Source organism: Diadema setosum, chromosome 16 (assembly GCF_964275005.1).
Source record: "Diadema setosum chromosome 16, eeDiaSeto1, whole genome shotgun sequence".
Taxonomy (NCBI): Eukaryota; Metazoa; Echinodermata; class Echinoidea; order Diadematoida; family Diadematidae; genus Diadema; species Diadema setosum.
The window spans coordinates 26,229,139-26,247,696 of record NC_092700.1 but is presented as its reverse complement, the minus strand read 5'-3'; the positions used below and the strand labels follow the sequence as shown (position 1 = coordinate 26,247,696).

The 18,558-nt window shown below is 39.1% G+C and overlaps 1 protein-coding gene across 1 annotated transcript; it reads right to left on the bottom strand.

Moving 5' to 3' along the window:
• Positions 1-4,938: 4,938 nt before the first annotated feature.
• On the bottom strand, positions 4,939-17,545 carry LOC140239927 (sialin-like). Its single transcript, XM_072319745.1, has 10 exons — positions 17,413-17,545; positions 16,127-16,317; positions 14,861-15,094; positions 14,211-14,298; positions 10,394-10,489; positions 9,285-9,409; positions 8,277-8,426; positions 7,532-7,664; positions 6,187-6,428; positions 4,939-5,444 (listed from the first exon to the last, which is right to left on the bottom strand). Exons 1-10 carry the CDS (start codon positions 17,537-17,539, stop codon positions 5,175-5,177), a joined length of 1,656 nt encoding a protein of 551 aa, XP_072175846.1. The 5' UTR covers positions 17,540-17,545; the 3' UTR covers positions 4,939-5,174.
• Between the last annotated feature and the right edge of the window lie 1,013 nt (positions 17,546-18,558).

Here is an 18,558-nt window from a genome sequence, read left to right as displayed (position 1 = left end):
TATTTTTCAAGAACATTGCAGCATTTGCTCCCTTTAAAGTGGTGTATTGCATTTGTGAACTGATGCTTTCACGTTGGCCATGGAATTTCAGCATAAAAACAAAAACGCCCCAAATGATAATTGCGTGACTGATAGTCTCATTTCAACTGCTGTTTTCAGTGTTGTGCTGCCAGTATATAATCATGTGCTAGAGTGTGTGCCTGTGTGTCTGTTTGTTTGGTGGTGTGTAGGTGGTGTGTGTTTGATGTACAAACGTATGTTGATCATCAGGTATGATATAAATACATTTTTTATGTGGGTTTTTTTCAGATTTTTTTTTTTTTTTTTTTTTTTTTTTTTTACATGTTGCATCATGTCAATTAGTTGTTTTAGATGCATATACTTGTGGTTCCACAAACCCTCAAATTCATAGGATATGCTGGAATTGAGTTGTCAACTTTCACTGACAATAGTCTTGAATATTCGTTTCATTTATACATATTCCTTTTTACTCAGTGACTTGAAACGGAGCATACACAACAGGTAAAATAATATTTGTATCAATTTAATTACATTTTGTCAGAAGATGCACATATACAAATAATTATGTGAGAACAATTTACAGTCAAATCTTACACAGATTTAAAGAGAAGCATTAGATATGATGGCATGTAAAAATAGAAAATCTTTTATATATTGTGATAAATATATTTTATGCACAAATCGGCTTTGAAAAATTGTGGCACCATAATACTACAGCATACAACCACATCACTAGCCCAACTACACTGATGATTAAAGAACACACGTGATGACAGGTCATTCTGAAACAACAACTAAATGATAATTGGCATAGTGCCAAAGTTGGAAGAGGAACAAGTAGCTTGCAAAACAGAATCCCTTGTCAACTGGGTCTAGGTGACGGTGGACGCTACCTTTATTACAATTACTACTACCAGCTTTGAATATCTTCGATTTTTGTTTTGGGGTCTGTACCTAAAATGAAAGTTCACCAGTCAAATTATTGGATTATTCCCTTCCTTCAAAGCGAGGGAAAACTTTAAAGTGGAAAAAAACAAGCACAAGATAGCACTCGACAATGAATTGTGTATTAAAGAGTGGTGACTTCAGCTCATTTATACATGTATCATCATATAACCATTGTAGCTTTGCCAAATGAACATTACATTTACAAGCTCATTTTCACTTTAGGTGTTACAGTGTACTCCCATAATAATGAACACGGTAAAAATGAATAAAAATATATATTTTTTTAATTACATTACAATGAAAAGAAAATTCAGGTCCCAAATTTATCATCTATACATCTGTATATACTGTACTTCACTGTTCCGCTATAGCGAAATTTCGATATAACAAATTTGAAAGAAGAGTGCCGGTTCTGAGGACTTCGCTACACCTGGAGTGCACTGTTTCATGTTACCATCTACAGTAGGTCCTTTAAAGTAAACAATACATGTTTAGAAACTGCAATACTTTCTGGTCTACCCAGCAAGCTATGTAAACAAAAATAAAAATTTATATATAATTCCTGGGATGAACAAGACTATGTAAAAAAAAAAAAAAAAGCAAACATAAAAAGAAACAACAACAATCACGGATTTCAGGGGTGAAAAGAAAAAATGTCATTTTTGCAACAGTTTTGCTAATAATATTTATGTTGATGTCAAATCATGTAGACATATTGTTTTGCATAACATTAATAACTCTTCTGTTTCCTACCTTAAATCATTGTGCACTTGCACAGGCATTAAGTAAAAATATTTCAAACTACTCCCAACAAATTCTGGAGTGAACTTTTCATTACAAGCTTTAAAATGAAAAATACATATACTACATAATGATAATTTTAACAAATGTTAAAAATGAATGGCACTAAGTGGATTTGTCATCCAACATATTGGTCCTGTGACAATCACCCAATCAAGCGTATTCAGCATGATTGCACCTGTCCACCCCGACTGACACACATCTACAAGCACTTACATCGAACAGAATGGAATAAGATATTTTGAGTTTTGTTTTAATTGTTAGTACATTTTTTGTTTTGTTTTGTTTTGTTTTGTTTTGTCTTTGTTATTTTTTTTTTTTGGAGGGGGGTACTTGTCTCTCTTCTCCTATACCCCTCCCTTTGTTTTGTTTTGTTATTTTTTTATTGTATTTTATGTGGGATTACAATTCTCATGAAGCATGATTATGAAAATGATCCCTTCCACCTTCCTTAATTGTTGCTCAAAGTGTCACAGAGATTTGCATTGCTACGAGAAAATCATTTCAGAGTGTAGGTCTACATCAATGCTCAGATTTCAGACCTCAAGAGAATAACATCACAACCAAGGGCGCCGGAAGCGGGGGGGCAGGGGTGGCACTTGCCCCCCCAAACAAAATGTTGGGGGGGCAAAACGAGTTTTTGCCCCCCCAAAGTGCCCCCTGTAACAAATAATTGATCAGTGATTTAAAGACCAAAATGAACAATAAAGGCATATTTCTCGTCTAAATGTTGCAATTTCATAACTAAAAATGCAAAATTTTTCGCCCCTAACGGGGCGAAAATTATAATACACTAACAACATACATTATTGTATCTATACACTAGTAGTACCTTATGAGTAAATTTAGTGTATAGATGGTAGCCTCTTGTCCTCGAGTGTGCCCGCTGAAACATACCTATAGAAAACCTTACATTTTTCATTTTCTTCTTTGCTTTTTAGCAGTATAAGAATATTTTTTTTTATTGTTCGAACGATGCGGTCACGTTTAAGCTTTTAATGAGTACATTTCAGATAAATTGCAAAGTGAAAGTGGCTCGCTCGTTCTGCCCGTACTTATAGTAAAATGAAAAGTTTTCATAAGTTATTATCATAGACCTTCGCAGTAATTTCTTTTACTATGTTTAATTCCTCAGAAAATTAATTTAAAATGCTCTATAAAATCCCCCTCTCACACCCTCCACCATCACATAATATACCGCCGTATGTAATAATCATAGCCCTTCGCACTGATTATTATTTTTCACTATGTTTAATTCCTTTGAAATTTGCTTTTAAATGGTCTATAAACGCGACTTTTGTACCCTGTTTTTACAAAAAGTCCCTACCGTGGGAGGGGGTGTCCCCCTCCCACACCCTCCCCCCGCTCGGTCGCTTCGCTCCCTCGCCGAGGATCTCACACTATCACATTATCATGTACTCCCGTATGTAATAATCATGGCCCTTCGCACTGATTATTTTCACTATGTTTAATTCCTTAGAAATTTGCTTTTAAATGGTCTATAAACGCGACGTTTGTACCCTGTTTTACAAAAGCTCCCGGGGGGGGGGGGGGGTATCCCCCTCCCCCTCCCCCCCCCCCCCCCCTCGCCTCGCTTCGCTCCCGCGACGAGGATCTCATATCGTCACAGAAAATGTGCCCCCGGTGAGATTTTGCCCCCCCAAAACCAGAAGTGTTCCGGCGCGCTTGATCACAACATAGCCCGGATTCACTGGATTGGCTCTCGAAACAATTGCACTTAGTCGCTGTATGCTCTATTTTGAGAAGTGAGATGCAAAAAAAAATTATTGCCAGCAAACTGCACAAGTATCACATACAATGCTGAACTGTACCAACATGGATATGGGCACATGGGACTACAATGATAAATTTTCTATCATGTACACACTGTCTCTTCCAGCAATGCCATCTTTAAAACTTTACTTGCAAACAAGTTATTTGCTCTTGTCTTTTATGTGAGCCGAAATGAAAGGCAACGTTTGGCAGTACTAACAGGAAGCTTTAAAAAAAAACCAACAACAACAACAACAACAAAAAAGGTAGTGGGGAGTCCCACCTAAGTGATCAAAAGGTTTATCACTCTTTGTTACCGGCAATCTATATTAGTATACACATCACAAAGAGCTCGTCCGAGTTAGAAAGCATCCTTTGCCGTGATCATAAAAGTGTGTCATGACCTAAATAGCGAGACCACTTTGACAGCAAGTGGTCAGTCTGTTGATTTTTGTGCAACAGGTGAAATGGAATACTGCATCCATGCTGTCAAATAGGCAAACCCGTTACCGTAAAAGTAAATAATTTCGTGTGAGCAATTATTCGTGCTCGATGGCCCGAAAAGATTAGTTTCACGTTTTAATTTTATTCCATGTAATCAAGAGGTGTCTTGCTGTATCCGACCTTGTTTTTAACAAGGTTCTATTGTAATACATAACAATTATTTCATCATCTATGGTCACTGACTGACAAGTCTGTGAAAAGCGTACCTGTTACGCTAAATGAAATGCTTCAAAACGTTTCAGTCTATGCAGGGGAATGTAAAGAATGCATTGATCGGCTCTACACGACAAGAATGCATATTCTTCAAGAGCACACCTTCGCACCTTGCCACCGGTGCAGATCTAAATGCTTCAAATATATGACCGAATTGAGTAGACTGCCTTCCACCTAGAAATTACAATAAACTGACGGAGCTAAGAATATTCTGCAAAATGAGGCATTGTAGACAGTGATCCCTAAAAAGAGGAATTCATACTCATCACATGGCAAGACGTTCATTTGCATGCACAGTTTCCTTGGCTTCACATAGAAAGCACTGGAAGAAAGAACTCTAGTTTTGAGAAATTTTGGCTATAAATGGCAGTTGCACAATCTCAGCAATTTGCATTTGATATCTTGTGATATGTGCTATGTCTGTGTCTGTGATTGTCCTAAATGAAAATGCCTCTAGGTGTGTGTGGGTTGACAGTTGTGCATGTTGACCAAGAATTCTTCAGAGAACACCTGCGTATTATTGGAGACCCCTTTTATGGTAACCAATTCACACACAATGGTGCTTTTGTAGCACATGCAAAAAATACTACAGGATATCTCAAACAGTTTTGTCTTTATATGCACAAAGGTAAAAGGACTTTTTCCTCCTTAAAACATTCCAGAGTATGGACATGCAAGTTTTGTGATTAGTGACTTCACTTTTTTTTTCAGTACTGAGAAAGATAAGTTTGCTTACACCAGGTAACTGTATCGTGATCTTTATCACCGTGGTCACAGCATTGTTGTTCCTTAAAATTTGCTGGTCTGATTGACAGCACCGCCACCACCTCAAACTTCATATTTTCTAGTAATGAGTACAATTCAATAAATGCCATGTTGCTGACTGGATATTACGATCCATCATATTATTGTGCTTACTGCATCACCACCCGCGAATCGCCAGTGTGGGAGACACTGCCGTTGACGCTCTTGCTGATGTCGTACTGGCAGTACGGAAGCTGTCCGTCTTCGTTGTCGCCACCGCCGCCGTGGTTCACCGCCTTCTGCCGCTTCTCTCGTTCCAGCCTTTCGGGGTCGGCCCACGGCTGTAGCTCACCGGTTCCCAAGAGGAAGTAAACGAGGGCGCCAAACATGTAGACCCCGAAGCATACCCAGAATGCAATCTGCCACTGTGAGATGGAGTACTAGAAACAAAGGAAGCGGCCAAAAATTTTAATTACGTTCACTCAGAAACACATCAGACACAATCAAACTCTAGTCAAGTGACATCTCATCATCAAAGTTTAATTTACTATTCAAACAAAAGGCTATCTTTCTAACACTAGCACTGTGACACATACATCAGTGTCAGTACTGATGGAAAATTCAAGATATCGCCATTCAGGCAAAATAAACAAAAAATTAACTAACAAAAGAGGAACAAACCCAGAATATACAACAATCCTGTCACACTAAAGAATTTTATCTAGATTAATATTCACTGGCCTTCACTTTGTATCAATCATAACTTTATTTTTCAGTATTTTAGTTCCACTAAGTACTGTATGTCTCCCCCCCCCCAAAAAAAAAAAAAAAAAAATTAACAGGACCCTCTACAATGATAACTTTAAAACTAGTGAATCAATCATTCCAAAAACGTCCAGGTGCTAAACTTGGAAGAATCAGACCCATGACATGCTTTACAACAATTAAAATTTTTCTGTGACCACTTAACGAAATTGAATGGGGTTTTTCTGCAAAACATGTAGAGCTAAGATGTTACATTTCAAGTCCCTGAAGTAGCATTCAGACAGTTTAATCATATTGGAAGTTGTCAATGCAAAAATCTGATTGTTTTTTTGTTTGTTTGTTGTTGTTGTTTTTTTGTTGTTTTTTTTGGGGGGGGGAAACATACTGTACAATGAAAGAAGCCCCTGGACGACTGACCTGATTGACGACGAAGAGGCCAACAATGGACGGCCCCAGGATCCCGGGCACGGTGCCCACGGTGTTGGTGATGCCCATCAGGACGCCCGCGTAGGCCGGGGCGATGTCCAGATGGTTGACGTTAAACCCGGACATGGCCAACCCGCCCATGCCCACAGCCAGGGCGAGGAAAGCGACGGCCAGAACGTGGTCGCAGCCGATGTAGCCGGTGATGACCAGGAAGACTGCCGGCAGCACCAGACCTGGCAACGGCAAAGATCGGAGAGAAATCCCAGTAGGACCTTAATTATCCAGTCATCGATTATCCCAATTCTCTGTTGTCTGGATGTTGACTGGCTGACATTTTTGTTTTCTGTTTTTTCATGTATTTTCAGTGCCAAATCTCACTCAAAACAAGCACAAGTTCAACCATTTTCGTGCAAATACACAACAGGACATAATTCAATTATGGCAGCGAACTATATAACTTTCAAGTCAGTTTGTGAAAAGATACTTATGTCAATGACTGGTGCCGCGCTGGTCACTGGCACTGAGTGCACAGCAGTGGTTACAGTACAATGCAGCGGCAGTATTCAACGAGTCGCAATATCGATCTTCTTGTCAGTCAATATAACTTACAAATAATATATGAAGAGACATGAAGGGATATCTTACTTATATTTCGTTCTATTTCCATATCACATGTAGGATGAAACATGACATATGCCACGCAGATAATTATATTATCAAATTGGTAAAATGTAATAACATATGTATATTCCTAGCAACATATGCTAGGAAGTGCTGTATTTGAGCATGTCTCTGTTATCTCGCCAAATCAATTATCCGGAGGCCCGCCGGTCCCAACGTGGCCGGATAATCGAGGTCCTACTGCAAATGATTTCATATATCATGTACTATATCAACATTGGGGAATGTTAAAGGGTGTGTACAGTTCTGGTCGAGGTGAGGATTTAGCTTCTAACGTTTTGCGAGATATTCAGAAACCACTCTATGAGATGTCAAAGAGCATGCAGTTCTAAGGGGTATCAAAAATTTATTCGATGAAAATCGGTTTTGAAATGGCTGAGATACCCAAAAACAAGGTGAAACAAAGAGATCCTAATAAAGTTGTGGCATGTCGCCTTTTATTATTAGCACTTTTTTGGATATCTCAGCCATTTGAAAACCAATTTTCATCAAATAAACGTTGAATCCTTCTTAAAATTACATGCTCTTTCATATTTCATAAGAGGCTTTTCATTATCTCACTTAGGAATGTTCAAAACATGAATCCCCACCTCAACCAGTACTGTACAGTCCCTTTAATGGAAGAACAAACCAATCAACCTGCCAATAATCTTACCTAGAGTTGTGAATAGCTTTCTCGTCTGAGTAGTGGTCAAGATGTAGTGACCGCGTAAGTAGTCGGCGACCTGACCGCCGGTGTTGATCAGGATCCACATGACAAGGTAGGGCACAGCTGCCAGAAAGCCGCTCTGTAAAAGACAGATATACCACAGCTAATAGATGAGCAGTGTAGCACAAGCTGGAATAATAATACCATCAGTTGTTAACATGGATGCATCACTTCTTACAAACAAACACATGAACAAACGACAACAACGTATTCATACATGCATTCTGCACTATACTCATATAGTGCAGTCTGTATCGTACGTACATGATTTAGGCATTTTTCTTTCCAATAATTGGAGGTTTGGAAGGGTAAAAGATGCTTTATCTGCTATCTGCAGTGATTAAAGTTTTAATTCTTACAGCAGAGTTATGAACAGCGACAATAATAACAACTGCATTAGATACAATGGTACCTACATGCCAGATCTGTATGAGCTACTACATACATGTATCATTATGAACTAAGCTTTTACTTGCATCAAAACGCTAAATTTGAACGATTTTAATTGGCTCTGCAGCACTTGTTCTATATGACCTCATGCTAAATCCATATCAGACACTATACATGTAATTCTGCACAGAATTGGCCTTTACATGTATGTTAGCTAACATGATAGGCAAAAGTTCTCAAGAGGCATGATCTGCTATTTCTGCCTGCGCCACATCCCGCAGCAGTACCGCCGTCTCCTTACCTGTGAGATGTCAAAGCCGAGGCCAAACTTGAGGTAGGAGGGCAGGTTGGTGAGCAAGGTGTAGAAGCCCCAGTTGTTGGAGAAGTGAGCCACGGAAATGGCCAGCAGACGCACGGACGTCAGCATCTCAAACCAAGGCACTTTAGGTTTCTGTAGAGGGATGAGATTGAGAAAATGTGGAAAAGGGAAAACATAAAGGGGGAGGGGGAGGAGTAAGTCGTGTACTGAGCGGCCATGCACACACCGGAGCCTAAGCCACATAAGGAACAGAGTTTCTTTATATGCCATATATTTTGAAGAGTTTTGATCTTAATTGTGAATTTTTTATTTTTTTTGATAGATACTTTATTTTCTGCAAATCAATATATACATAAATTACATAATCATGGACATGGGAAACATACAAAGTATATTTGAAACAGAGTCATTTGACTTGCATAAACAACGATATAAAAGGAAATTAATGATATAATATTACGGTATGTATGTCTATGCAGCAGGGATAACAATATTATATTTAAGAAGCGATAATGCAGAGGGCTGCCATTGTAAGCATTGCTTGAAAAGATGGCCGGCCCGAGGAAAAGGTAGGGAAGTATTAAATTCGAGTATTTTGCGAGTCAGGTGCTATTCCCAAACTTTAATGTGACATGCACACATACATTTCTCCACTCGTTACTGTACTCCACAACTACAAATTTAACCACTTGCAGAATCTTTAGTAAGTCCCAATTTGTGAAAAATTGGACTAACTAAATACCGCTATATGGCATACACAGTATCCATTCACCAAGTAAATCTCAATATCAGCTTTTGCTGAGACTTTTGATTAGTGATTTCAAGCATTTCTTCCATTTGTTGTTGTTTTTTCAGGCATACACATTAGGGGCATTACCAAAGAAAAAACATTGATAAAACTTTACAATTATCACACCTTAAATACACAAGAATATCAATTAAAAGAAAAATGAAATAAATAATAAACACAATTTTTCTGAAAAGACTCACTTTAGCCACAGGCTGGATTGCCTTTTGGAGGAATGTGAGTTCCTCTTGTGAGATGCGTGGATGTTTCTCGGGGTAGTCGTGTATAAGAAGTGACCAAAGGACAAACCAGATAACACCACACACACCTGCAGGACAGGGAGGGAGAAGTTTAGACACACGGGTAAAACAATTAATAGGCACACATACACTGTAAGTCAACCTACTTCAAAAGTTGGGTGAAGTAAGTTTGATTTGTGTATTACTACAGCAGTCAGTCTTGAGAACATACACACATGCACCGCCTCATATAACTACACCTAAATATGGGTGCGGTCCATTTAAAGGCACATGGACCTGGTGATTTAGTCAAATGCAGACGGCGCAAGTTTCCTGCAGAGACCTGTCGTGCCATTGACTCCTCTTTAGCACTTACGCTTTGGCCCATTTTCCCCCGAGTCCAAAGGAGTCCTATCCACTGTAGTCAGTGGTCTGATCACAGTTCAGCGCATGATTTGGCTGATGATGACAGCTTTAGCAAACTTCTTCTGTGACGTCATACTAGGAAGTACGCGCCCATCCTGGCATCACTACAGACTGCATGTGATGCGCAGAAGACAACAAAGGCAACGTTACCTAGTAACATCTACACGCTTTACTGTTGATGACAGCTCAACTTCGGCAATCTTTGTATATGCTAATGGTGATCGGAATTATCATGTAACAGCGCAACTACTGGGTCTATGCGCCTTTAAAGTGGACAGTGAGACATATCAAAATATTGACAAGTCCCTGAAAACGAGGGCTTTAGTAAATAGTACATTGTAAGTCATTCCAACTTTACTTATATCTTAAAGCTAATCTTTAATTATCAATTCTTCTGGGGGTAAAATCTTTAAAGTCACAAGAGCAGCTAAGAAAAAACACACCGTTTACTAATTACACTTCTGCTGTTTCACATACATAAGCAATATCAAGCATAAACAGTTATTTTTACATCACACTTCTTGTTGGATGTGAGAAATAAAGACATCTGAATGCAGATGAGTAAAGGCTAGCTCGACATTTTTTCTCTCTCTTGTAAATACTTCCTCAGTTCAAAGGTCACCAAAGAATCCTTGAAGTGGACTCACCAAATACGTAGAAGACTGAGGGCCAACCCCCAAGGAAGTCTGAGTCAGAGAGGACGCCAGAGATTGGGAGGGCCAAAACTGTGCCAAAGTGAGAACCTGTCGAGGGAAAAAGAAAAAAGGCAGAGTGTGGCTAAAGTTTGATCATGATCCAGGTTACGTAAAATACATCATTGTTGGGACATTTCCAGTGGCGGATCCAGAGGGGGGCACAACCGGCGCACGCCCCCCCCCCCTTTAATTTTTGTTAAAAACAAAGAAAATAAAAAGAAAATACTGCAATGAAACCCGGAAGTGGCACCAGAAATATTAGTCACGCCCCCCCTTTACAGAATTCCTGGATCCGCCCCTGCATTTCACACTGCAATGAGCTTCATGCACATGCATACATACAACCAAGCACATATTTTGTTCCTTTTTATTTCTGTACTTTCTTTCTCTTGCGGAGAAGATATGCATTAACATACAATTTGTGCTGAATGTGCATATGAAACACAAAATGGAGTACGCATTGTGCTGCACTATGTATGTTGCATTAACCCGTTGAGGACGGACTGATTTTGCTACAACACACATTTCCCATAGACACCTGCCCGAGTATACTCGGGACTTGTCCTCAACGGGTTAACATGTGCTCAGTGTGCATTTGAAGTACAGTACTGAACATACGTTGTACTGCACCTAGTAAAGTCATATCTCTATACATGTCATGTACATCCATGCCACACGTGTGTTGCTCATATCTCAATTTTTGTGAAACACTGATTTGGCAATGGCCGCTTATGTTCTGAAAAAAAAAATACTGGTGTTGATCCCCAGAAAACTTTGCAAGTAAAATCTACGAATTACTGCATCTTTTTCCATGTAAATCAATTCTGAGAAAATGCCCATTTTTGCTGACATAAGAAGCTGAAGATAAGGCAGGCTTGTCAGTCTTCTGAGTAACACATCTTATTCTAACATGCAAGGTCCTAGGTTCAGTCAAACATGGAAGCCGTGAGCTTTGTGCCGTTATACTCTTACCACAATATACAGACAAAGCACTCTGTCACTTGGATGAAATACCACATAGAGTTTTGAGAGTGGGAGGGTCTCTAATCCCTGTAGAGTACTACATGTATATAGTGTTTTATACAAAGCATAGTGAAAACTCTGTGAAGTGATCAGCGAATTATACACTTGCAATAAGTGGGATTTCACAAAGCTCATCAGAGTTGAGCAGATTCGAACATATCCTGACAAACCCGTCAATCTAGTGTCTCACAGTTCTACTTTTGATCACAAATGAAGCATTTTAAAAGCAAAATTCGCTGCATATTTCAAGAGTACAACTGGTTTGAGTTCAGGATCACTATTTTACTTCAGATTCACTTTGTAATCACATTCATTACTGTTCTGACTATAAACAAGGATCAAACCAACCAAGAACCGAGTGCATATTATGTGATATCATATATATATATACACATACACATACATATACATATCATATATATACCAAAAAGTTGCCAAATATGGATTTTTAGTTAAGGGCAGATTCTGAGAGAGCAGACTCTAAACTTTAGAATGATGTACACTGTATAACTCAATATTTAAATGGACTTTCCTACAATATCTAAATAGTGGACAGAATGTATACACTGCTGAAAAGTGTTTACTGAGAAAAGAGGCTGTGAAGTTTAGGGTCTATTCAAGCGTTTAATCTAACCAAACTGTGCTCAGCGCAATGAATGGGACAAAAACAGGACCATTTTCCGCAACCACAGTGAAGAGATTATTGGAATAAGCTAAAACTTTGAATGCTCATAGAGCACACTTCATTCATGACTAAAACCAACTTTCAATGCAGTGGTGTTATCTTTTCAAAAGTTTAGAGTTGAAAGTGAAGAGTGTAAAAAGGGTTTTTTTTTTTTTTTTTTTTTTTTTTGAAGAAATGATGAGGGGCCCCTAAGAGACAGACCTAATTTCATCACACTATTACACACACACAAAAAAAAAACCAACACAATTTCCCATTTGTTTTATGATACCAAACTTTATAATGATGTAACAGATGAATAATTATTGCTCTTTCGGAAAATCTAAAAAGCTAAAAATTGACTAGGACAACTCTTCACACTGTTTTTGAGTCCTCACACAAAATTGGGACGTGCAACTTTTTGTTGGTAATATACTGCATGGTCACATGTGTTGTTGTTGGTTGTTGGGTATGATATGTATCACTGAGATGATGGGACATAGCGACTATATGAGCTTATCTAGTTCTATGGTATCTTATCTTGCCACATGTTTTATGTTCTTTGATAGTCTATGACCTTGCCCTACATAGCCTGGTTCATCAGTGAATGAGGTTGGTACATTCTTTGCTTTTCGCAAACAGACCTTGTACAGAGTGTGCAAATAATGAGACAGGCATGTTCCAAAAAAATACACTTGATCAGTTTGAGGGTCAAGAGTAAGAATCATCTGACCTGTTGACCACTGACATAGCCCCTAATACAGTGAATGATAGCGGAAAGTACTTGATCTAAAAAGACAAATTTAAACACAGTGATTGTTTTGAGTTCTATGAAAATTCTTCTATATCATTAAGCCTATTTCATTCAGACTGAAATTTGAAATGATCAATTACTTGTAGTCAGTACATAACCAAGTTTTATTTCATTGATTTTATTTGCCATGTACCAGTCATGCACATGATACTGTATAAGGTGTTCTTTTCGTGAGGGTTTAATTTTTGCAAATTTCACAAATCACAGTTGGATCGCGAACTTACCACACAAAAATGTGTCCATGCGCTAGGGTAATAGCGTATTTACATTAGCATCAGTGTCAATTCGTGAAAACAACATCTTGCGAAAATGTCCATGACCTCCTCATTCGCGAAAATAACAGCATGTACAGTACACATTCATTGGCATTGCCTTCAATATCACATTACAGCTGTATTGGTGAAATACTCTCAGGAAACAATGGAGAACAGTAATGATGATAAACTCATGTCATAAAAGATAAATAAGTGATGGCACAATTTGGAAATGAATGCAAAATCAAAACATTTACAACATAAGTGTGCATACTGCACTACTGCATGGCTCTTTGTTTACATGTGTGGTAGTCCACATCAAGAGCCTGTGATAACTATTACATAATGCCTTTGGAAACACAATAAGGATTTATCATTCAAATCCCCACTTGTCTTTGAATCTTTGACCTAAATCCTCTTGATAAGAGGGAGCATACGCTGATAGGACAGTGACAATAGACATACAGTAAATAGCCCTGGAACTCTAACGCTCACTCAGTTGTACAATTCAATATCTGACAGTACAGCATCTATAGGAGCATGTTCAGAAGTATAACCATTTGTCTGGATCAGTAAATTGGCAACATTGCACGATATCAACCACAATATCTCACTATTGAGATTTCCAGGCATTTAGCGCTTTCTAAACACTGGGTATTACACATGCCAACGGTGACCCCCATGTTGGCCCAAAGTGGCAAAATTACTAAAACAGTGTATACAATATTGATAAAATCAACTCCTACAGTATACCACAAAAGGGAATATTTTCGCACAACATGAAACAAGCACAAAAATAAAGAAAGATGTCATTTTTTTTGTTTTGCTCATTATATGTAATGCCACTTCATATTTTGCTTAGGAGCTAAAACGAAATTCATCTTATAGGGCCGAGCGCAAAAAAAAAAAAAAAAAACCCTTCAGCAAAAATTTCCACTTTTACAGTAACCCTTTGCGCTCGTAATACTGTTTTGTAAGTTTAAATTCTTTTCATTGCCATGGCAACTGGTTTACCTGCGTAAGTGAAGGTGAGCAGACGACTTCTCTCAACGGGGGGCGCCCAGTGGGCCCACAGGGCATTCATGGCAGGAAACGTCACACCCTAATGGTAAGAAATAATACACCAAGCATGCAAATCGTAAAAACACAAATTACAATACAGTCCAACCTCTGAGTGAAGCTTGTTTATGGAATAGGAATCTTCCCACTACATCACAAACTAGAAAGGCACTCTGAGAGCACAGACCTTTGCAAAGCTGCTCATTTAACACAAATACACATCATGCTGAAAATCGCCCAATTTCCCAATGATAAAAGAAGTCTTGCGTTTACATCTACCTCATCAGCTTTCTGCTTCTGCAGTGCCCTGAGCAGAGCACACACTTAAATAGTGTGGGTATGCAAACCTTGTGCAGCTTAAACTCCCAAATTCATTGACCCCATTCGACACAAGATTAAAAAATCATTCAACTCATAAAAATTCCTGGATCACTACTAAAATTGAACCATCTATTCCTTGTGTCATTATCAACTTTTCCTGTAAGTTTCATCCAAATCCCTTCACAACTTTTGGGGTTATTTTGCAAACAGACAAACAAACCAACACAGACAAAAACATAACCTCCTTGGCGGGGTTAATAAGTTGATCTAACATTGACACCCACCTCTCCTATTCCAGCGAGGACTCTGACGGCGATGAGCCAGGCCAAACCCATGTCTGCAGCGATGGGGGTCAGGAGGGTGAAAATGGCCGTGCAGAGTACCCCCAGACCAAAGAGCCACTTGCCACCGATCTTGTCGCCCAAGAAGCCGCCGGGGATCTGGGTCAGGATGTAGCCGTAGAAGAAGGAGGCCAGAATCTGCTCCTTGGTGTTGGAGTCCCAGTTGAACTCGCCTTCCTAGAATCAAACCATCAAGTCCTTGTGTTATTTTTGCTGCACAACTTATTAGCTTGTCATCTCAGGAAGCTTGCAACTCTGACATCTTACTACAGAGAGAGATGAGATTGAACTGGTTTGATTCATTAGATATGCACCACATCAGGAATGAAAATTTGCCAATTTGTAACAGAAGGATTGACTTTAATCTTCATAGAGTACAATCGGCTTGTTCTCAGTAAATTTGCACCTCTGAATTTTATTGCGTGACACTGGAGAATGATTAGATTGTGCTGGTTCAATTCATCTTGCTTGCACAAAATCTGAAACAAAGAGCAAAACAAAAAATTGCCAATTTGAAACACGAGCATTGACTTCGATCTTCTTGCAATGGGTAGGTAGGCAATTTGAGGATCAGCAAGAAATTCATCAAATTATAGAGGCTTGTCTAGTAAATGTTATCCACTAAGATATAATGGCTCCTCAGGTAGAATGTAGGTACGCCTTCTTGCAGTGCTCATTTCCCTGATAATAAACAATAACACTGAACCTCTGTAAACTTACCTGTAGGCCCAATAACTTATAAGTGCATGTTTGCCTTCACACTACAACTTCAACTACATGTTGTAGGAATTATCTAGACACCATGATGGGGATGGATGTATGAAATCCCATAAGAAATAAAAACTGTTAACTCTCATTCATATTAGACATTGCCAATACTGTGCACAATCTGCCATACAATGCTTTGAAAACAAAGACACTCCCCTCCCCATCCCCCCCCCCACACCCACAATGGGATACTGTACATGCACAAATTTTTGTGGTGCATTAATTTTTGCGCATTTTGCACTATTTTGGCCGCACAAATTTTAAAACCCACACAAGTATCTTCACAATTTTCTCTGCACACTTTAAATGGGTTGAAAATTGTGCAGCATGAATTCACAAACATGCGAATGTTTTTGAGCAACTCAGCGCAAAAAAATTAATCGCACGAAAATATGGACGTTTATGGTATGCCTTTCCTGATTAAAGAAAGTAATCTCCAACCTTGTGCGTCGAGTTGCCATACAGGGACTCATTGACAGGACAGCTGACTTGGGAAGCGTTGATGGCAGAGGTGGAGCCGTTCACCATCGCTGTCATGGCGACGCTCAGGTTCACCCTCATTGCATAGACATTGACGAAACCGAGGAAGCCGTAGAAGGCCAAGACGTGGCGGGTTGCAATGCATCCAGGAACTAAAAGGATGAAAATAATGAGATAGATAATGAGATACAGAGGACATATTTTTGGTAGCAGCACGTACGGCCGACCGAGAGATGGAGGGAGTGAACTGCCGATTACTAGTATCAGATGTACCGTTCGCACATGCTGCATATTATCATCATTTTCGGTAAGTTGCATAATGTGAATTTGAATATTGATAGCATAGATATAGAGTCTCATTATTGAAGATTGTATCAGATGAGTTTGAGGTGACAAAAAAAATCAAAAGTATCAAAATTGAAAGCATTGCGATTGTTGAACTCTCTTCATAGTTGGTGGTCCCGACTGTACAGCCCTGTCGCTACCTACACTGCTACAGTGACTGGGCTGTGTATAGATCTAGTTAATTTGAATCTAGGGGCCTAGCCCATATTTTTAAATCTAAGTAAATTACTTCGACTAGACCTATCTAACGAAATTTTGATGTAAAATCTGGAAGAAAAAAAGAAAGCTGCTGCCAGTCCCGATCTGAACTTGACTGATGTGTCTGAAGTTAATACAGTAGACTGATGCCAGATGGTATCTGTCTCTTCACGGTGCGCGGTGTGGGCTTCTGTAATCTTACCCAATGTTGGGACATGTATGGTAAACAGGTTATAGTTTATACATTATAGTTTATACATTACATGTCCCAACGTCGGATAAGAAGCCAACAACCGTGAAGAGACAGATACCATCGCCCATCGGTCTACGTCTAGGTTTCTAATTCTGTTACATGTTAATCTGAATTGAAGTGGTTGTTATAGATCTAACGTTAGATCTAAATTTACTTCGGACCCTCGGTGTTTGTTGGGAGTAAAATTTAGCCTGTAAATTTATCAAATTTATCAGTTTTCAAGGCACACACATGATCCACTTGACTATTACAAAATCTTTGCTACATTGTCACTGTATCTAGAGTTCTAGACTTCTACTAGGTCTAACGTTAGTCTAGATTCTAGTTCATCCGAGTTGGATGCTGGCTGGCTGGGCCTGGGCCAGATGGCTGGGGAAGGCGAAGTTCCTGCAAATATGTGTGGATACATGGAATATAGTATATGGGACTACATTTCACTCTTTAGTCTTACCTTTCGGGGCGACAATAAATTCCTCTTTGGTTTGCTTGTCAGATTTTTCCACGCTTCCTTCGCCATCTTCATGTTTCAAAAGAGGAGCACTGGCAAAATATGCGTCACCTTCAGAGCCGACAGCCATCTTAAAATGGGGAAAGAGAGAGGCTATCGAAGCTCTGACAGCATGAAAGTGTCTCTCCGTGTCTGTTTCCTTCCTCTACTGTACGAAGTTTTATGAACGAGCGAGAAAAGCGAATGCATTACGTGCGTGCATAGGAGGTAGTTGCAGGCGTAGCGCTTGTTTTGTTTTGTGTATGACAGCTGCTGGCGCGGCTATCATGTGACTCCCACTCACCGCAGCTTTCTTAAAAAAAAAGAAAAAAAAAATTAGATAAGGTTTTTTTTTTATTTTTATTTTTTTTTAGTGCACCATCGAACTTGAATTCGAGTTGTATGGAGTGCACTGCGGGTCAAGACATGCACTAATGACAAGTTCATTCATTGAAGCGAAGTACAGGCCAAGGTTCACATAAGAACGCGAGATAAACCGTCAACTAAAACGAATTGTAGTATGATTATGCCCGATCTCGCGCCCTTCGCCAGACAAAGATTGTAGAAAATACTAGTCTATTGATAGGGTTTCCACTGTTCTCGATTATTCTGTGCAAGAAACAAAATAAATGACAAGAAAAGTAAGTAGGCCTATTAGGGCTAGTACCTAGGCTATGGGATCTTTACTGGAGACTTAGTGGAGAGTGAGAATGAACTCTCGACTGTCGGGTATATAATGTCACTGTTTGACCAAATAGGGCCTAAAGAGACCGGAACACAATGTACATCAGGGCCCGACATTAGCAATGAATGACCCAGTGGCCCGAATCCTGCGTGTATGTAATACATACACTTGTAACGAAATTATTTATCAATTATTATAATCTATGTTGAGATAAATAAAGAGAGAGGGGGGGGGGAGTACAGGGATAGCTTGGTTGATTGATTAAGAATTGATGATGCATCATAAATATTACATTATAACAGCCTCGTCGTCATGAACCACAAAGAATGCAAGTTTAGCTCTCCTATCTATAACAACACCATATTTTATATAATAATTATGAATTCCTTTATTATGTTTCATCCTTTCACCATATCCCCATATGA

Coding starts and splice junctions, on each gene's coding strand:
- LOC140239927 (XM_072319745.1), bottom strand. CDS start 17,539: ATGGCTGTCGGCTCTGAAGGTGACGCATATTTTGCCAGTGCTCCTCTT. Junction 7,665..8,276: donor TCGGCTTTGACATCTCACAG/GTAAGGAGACGG, acceptor TGTCTTTTACAG/AGCGGCTTTCTGGCAGCTGT. Junction 6,429..7,531: donor AAAGCTATTCACAACTCTAG/GTAAGATTATTG, acceptor TGCCGTTGCCAG/GTCTGGTGCTGCCGGCAGTC.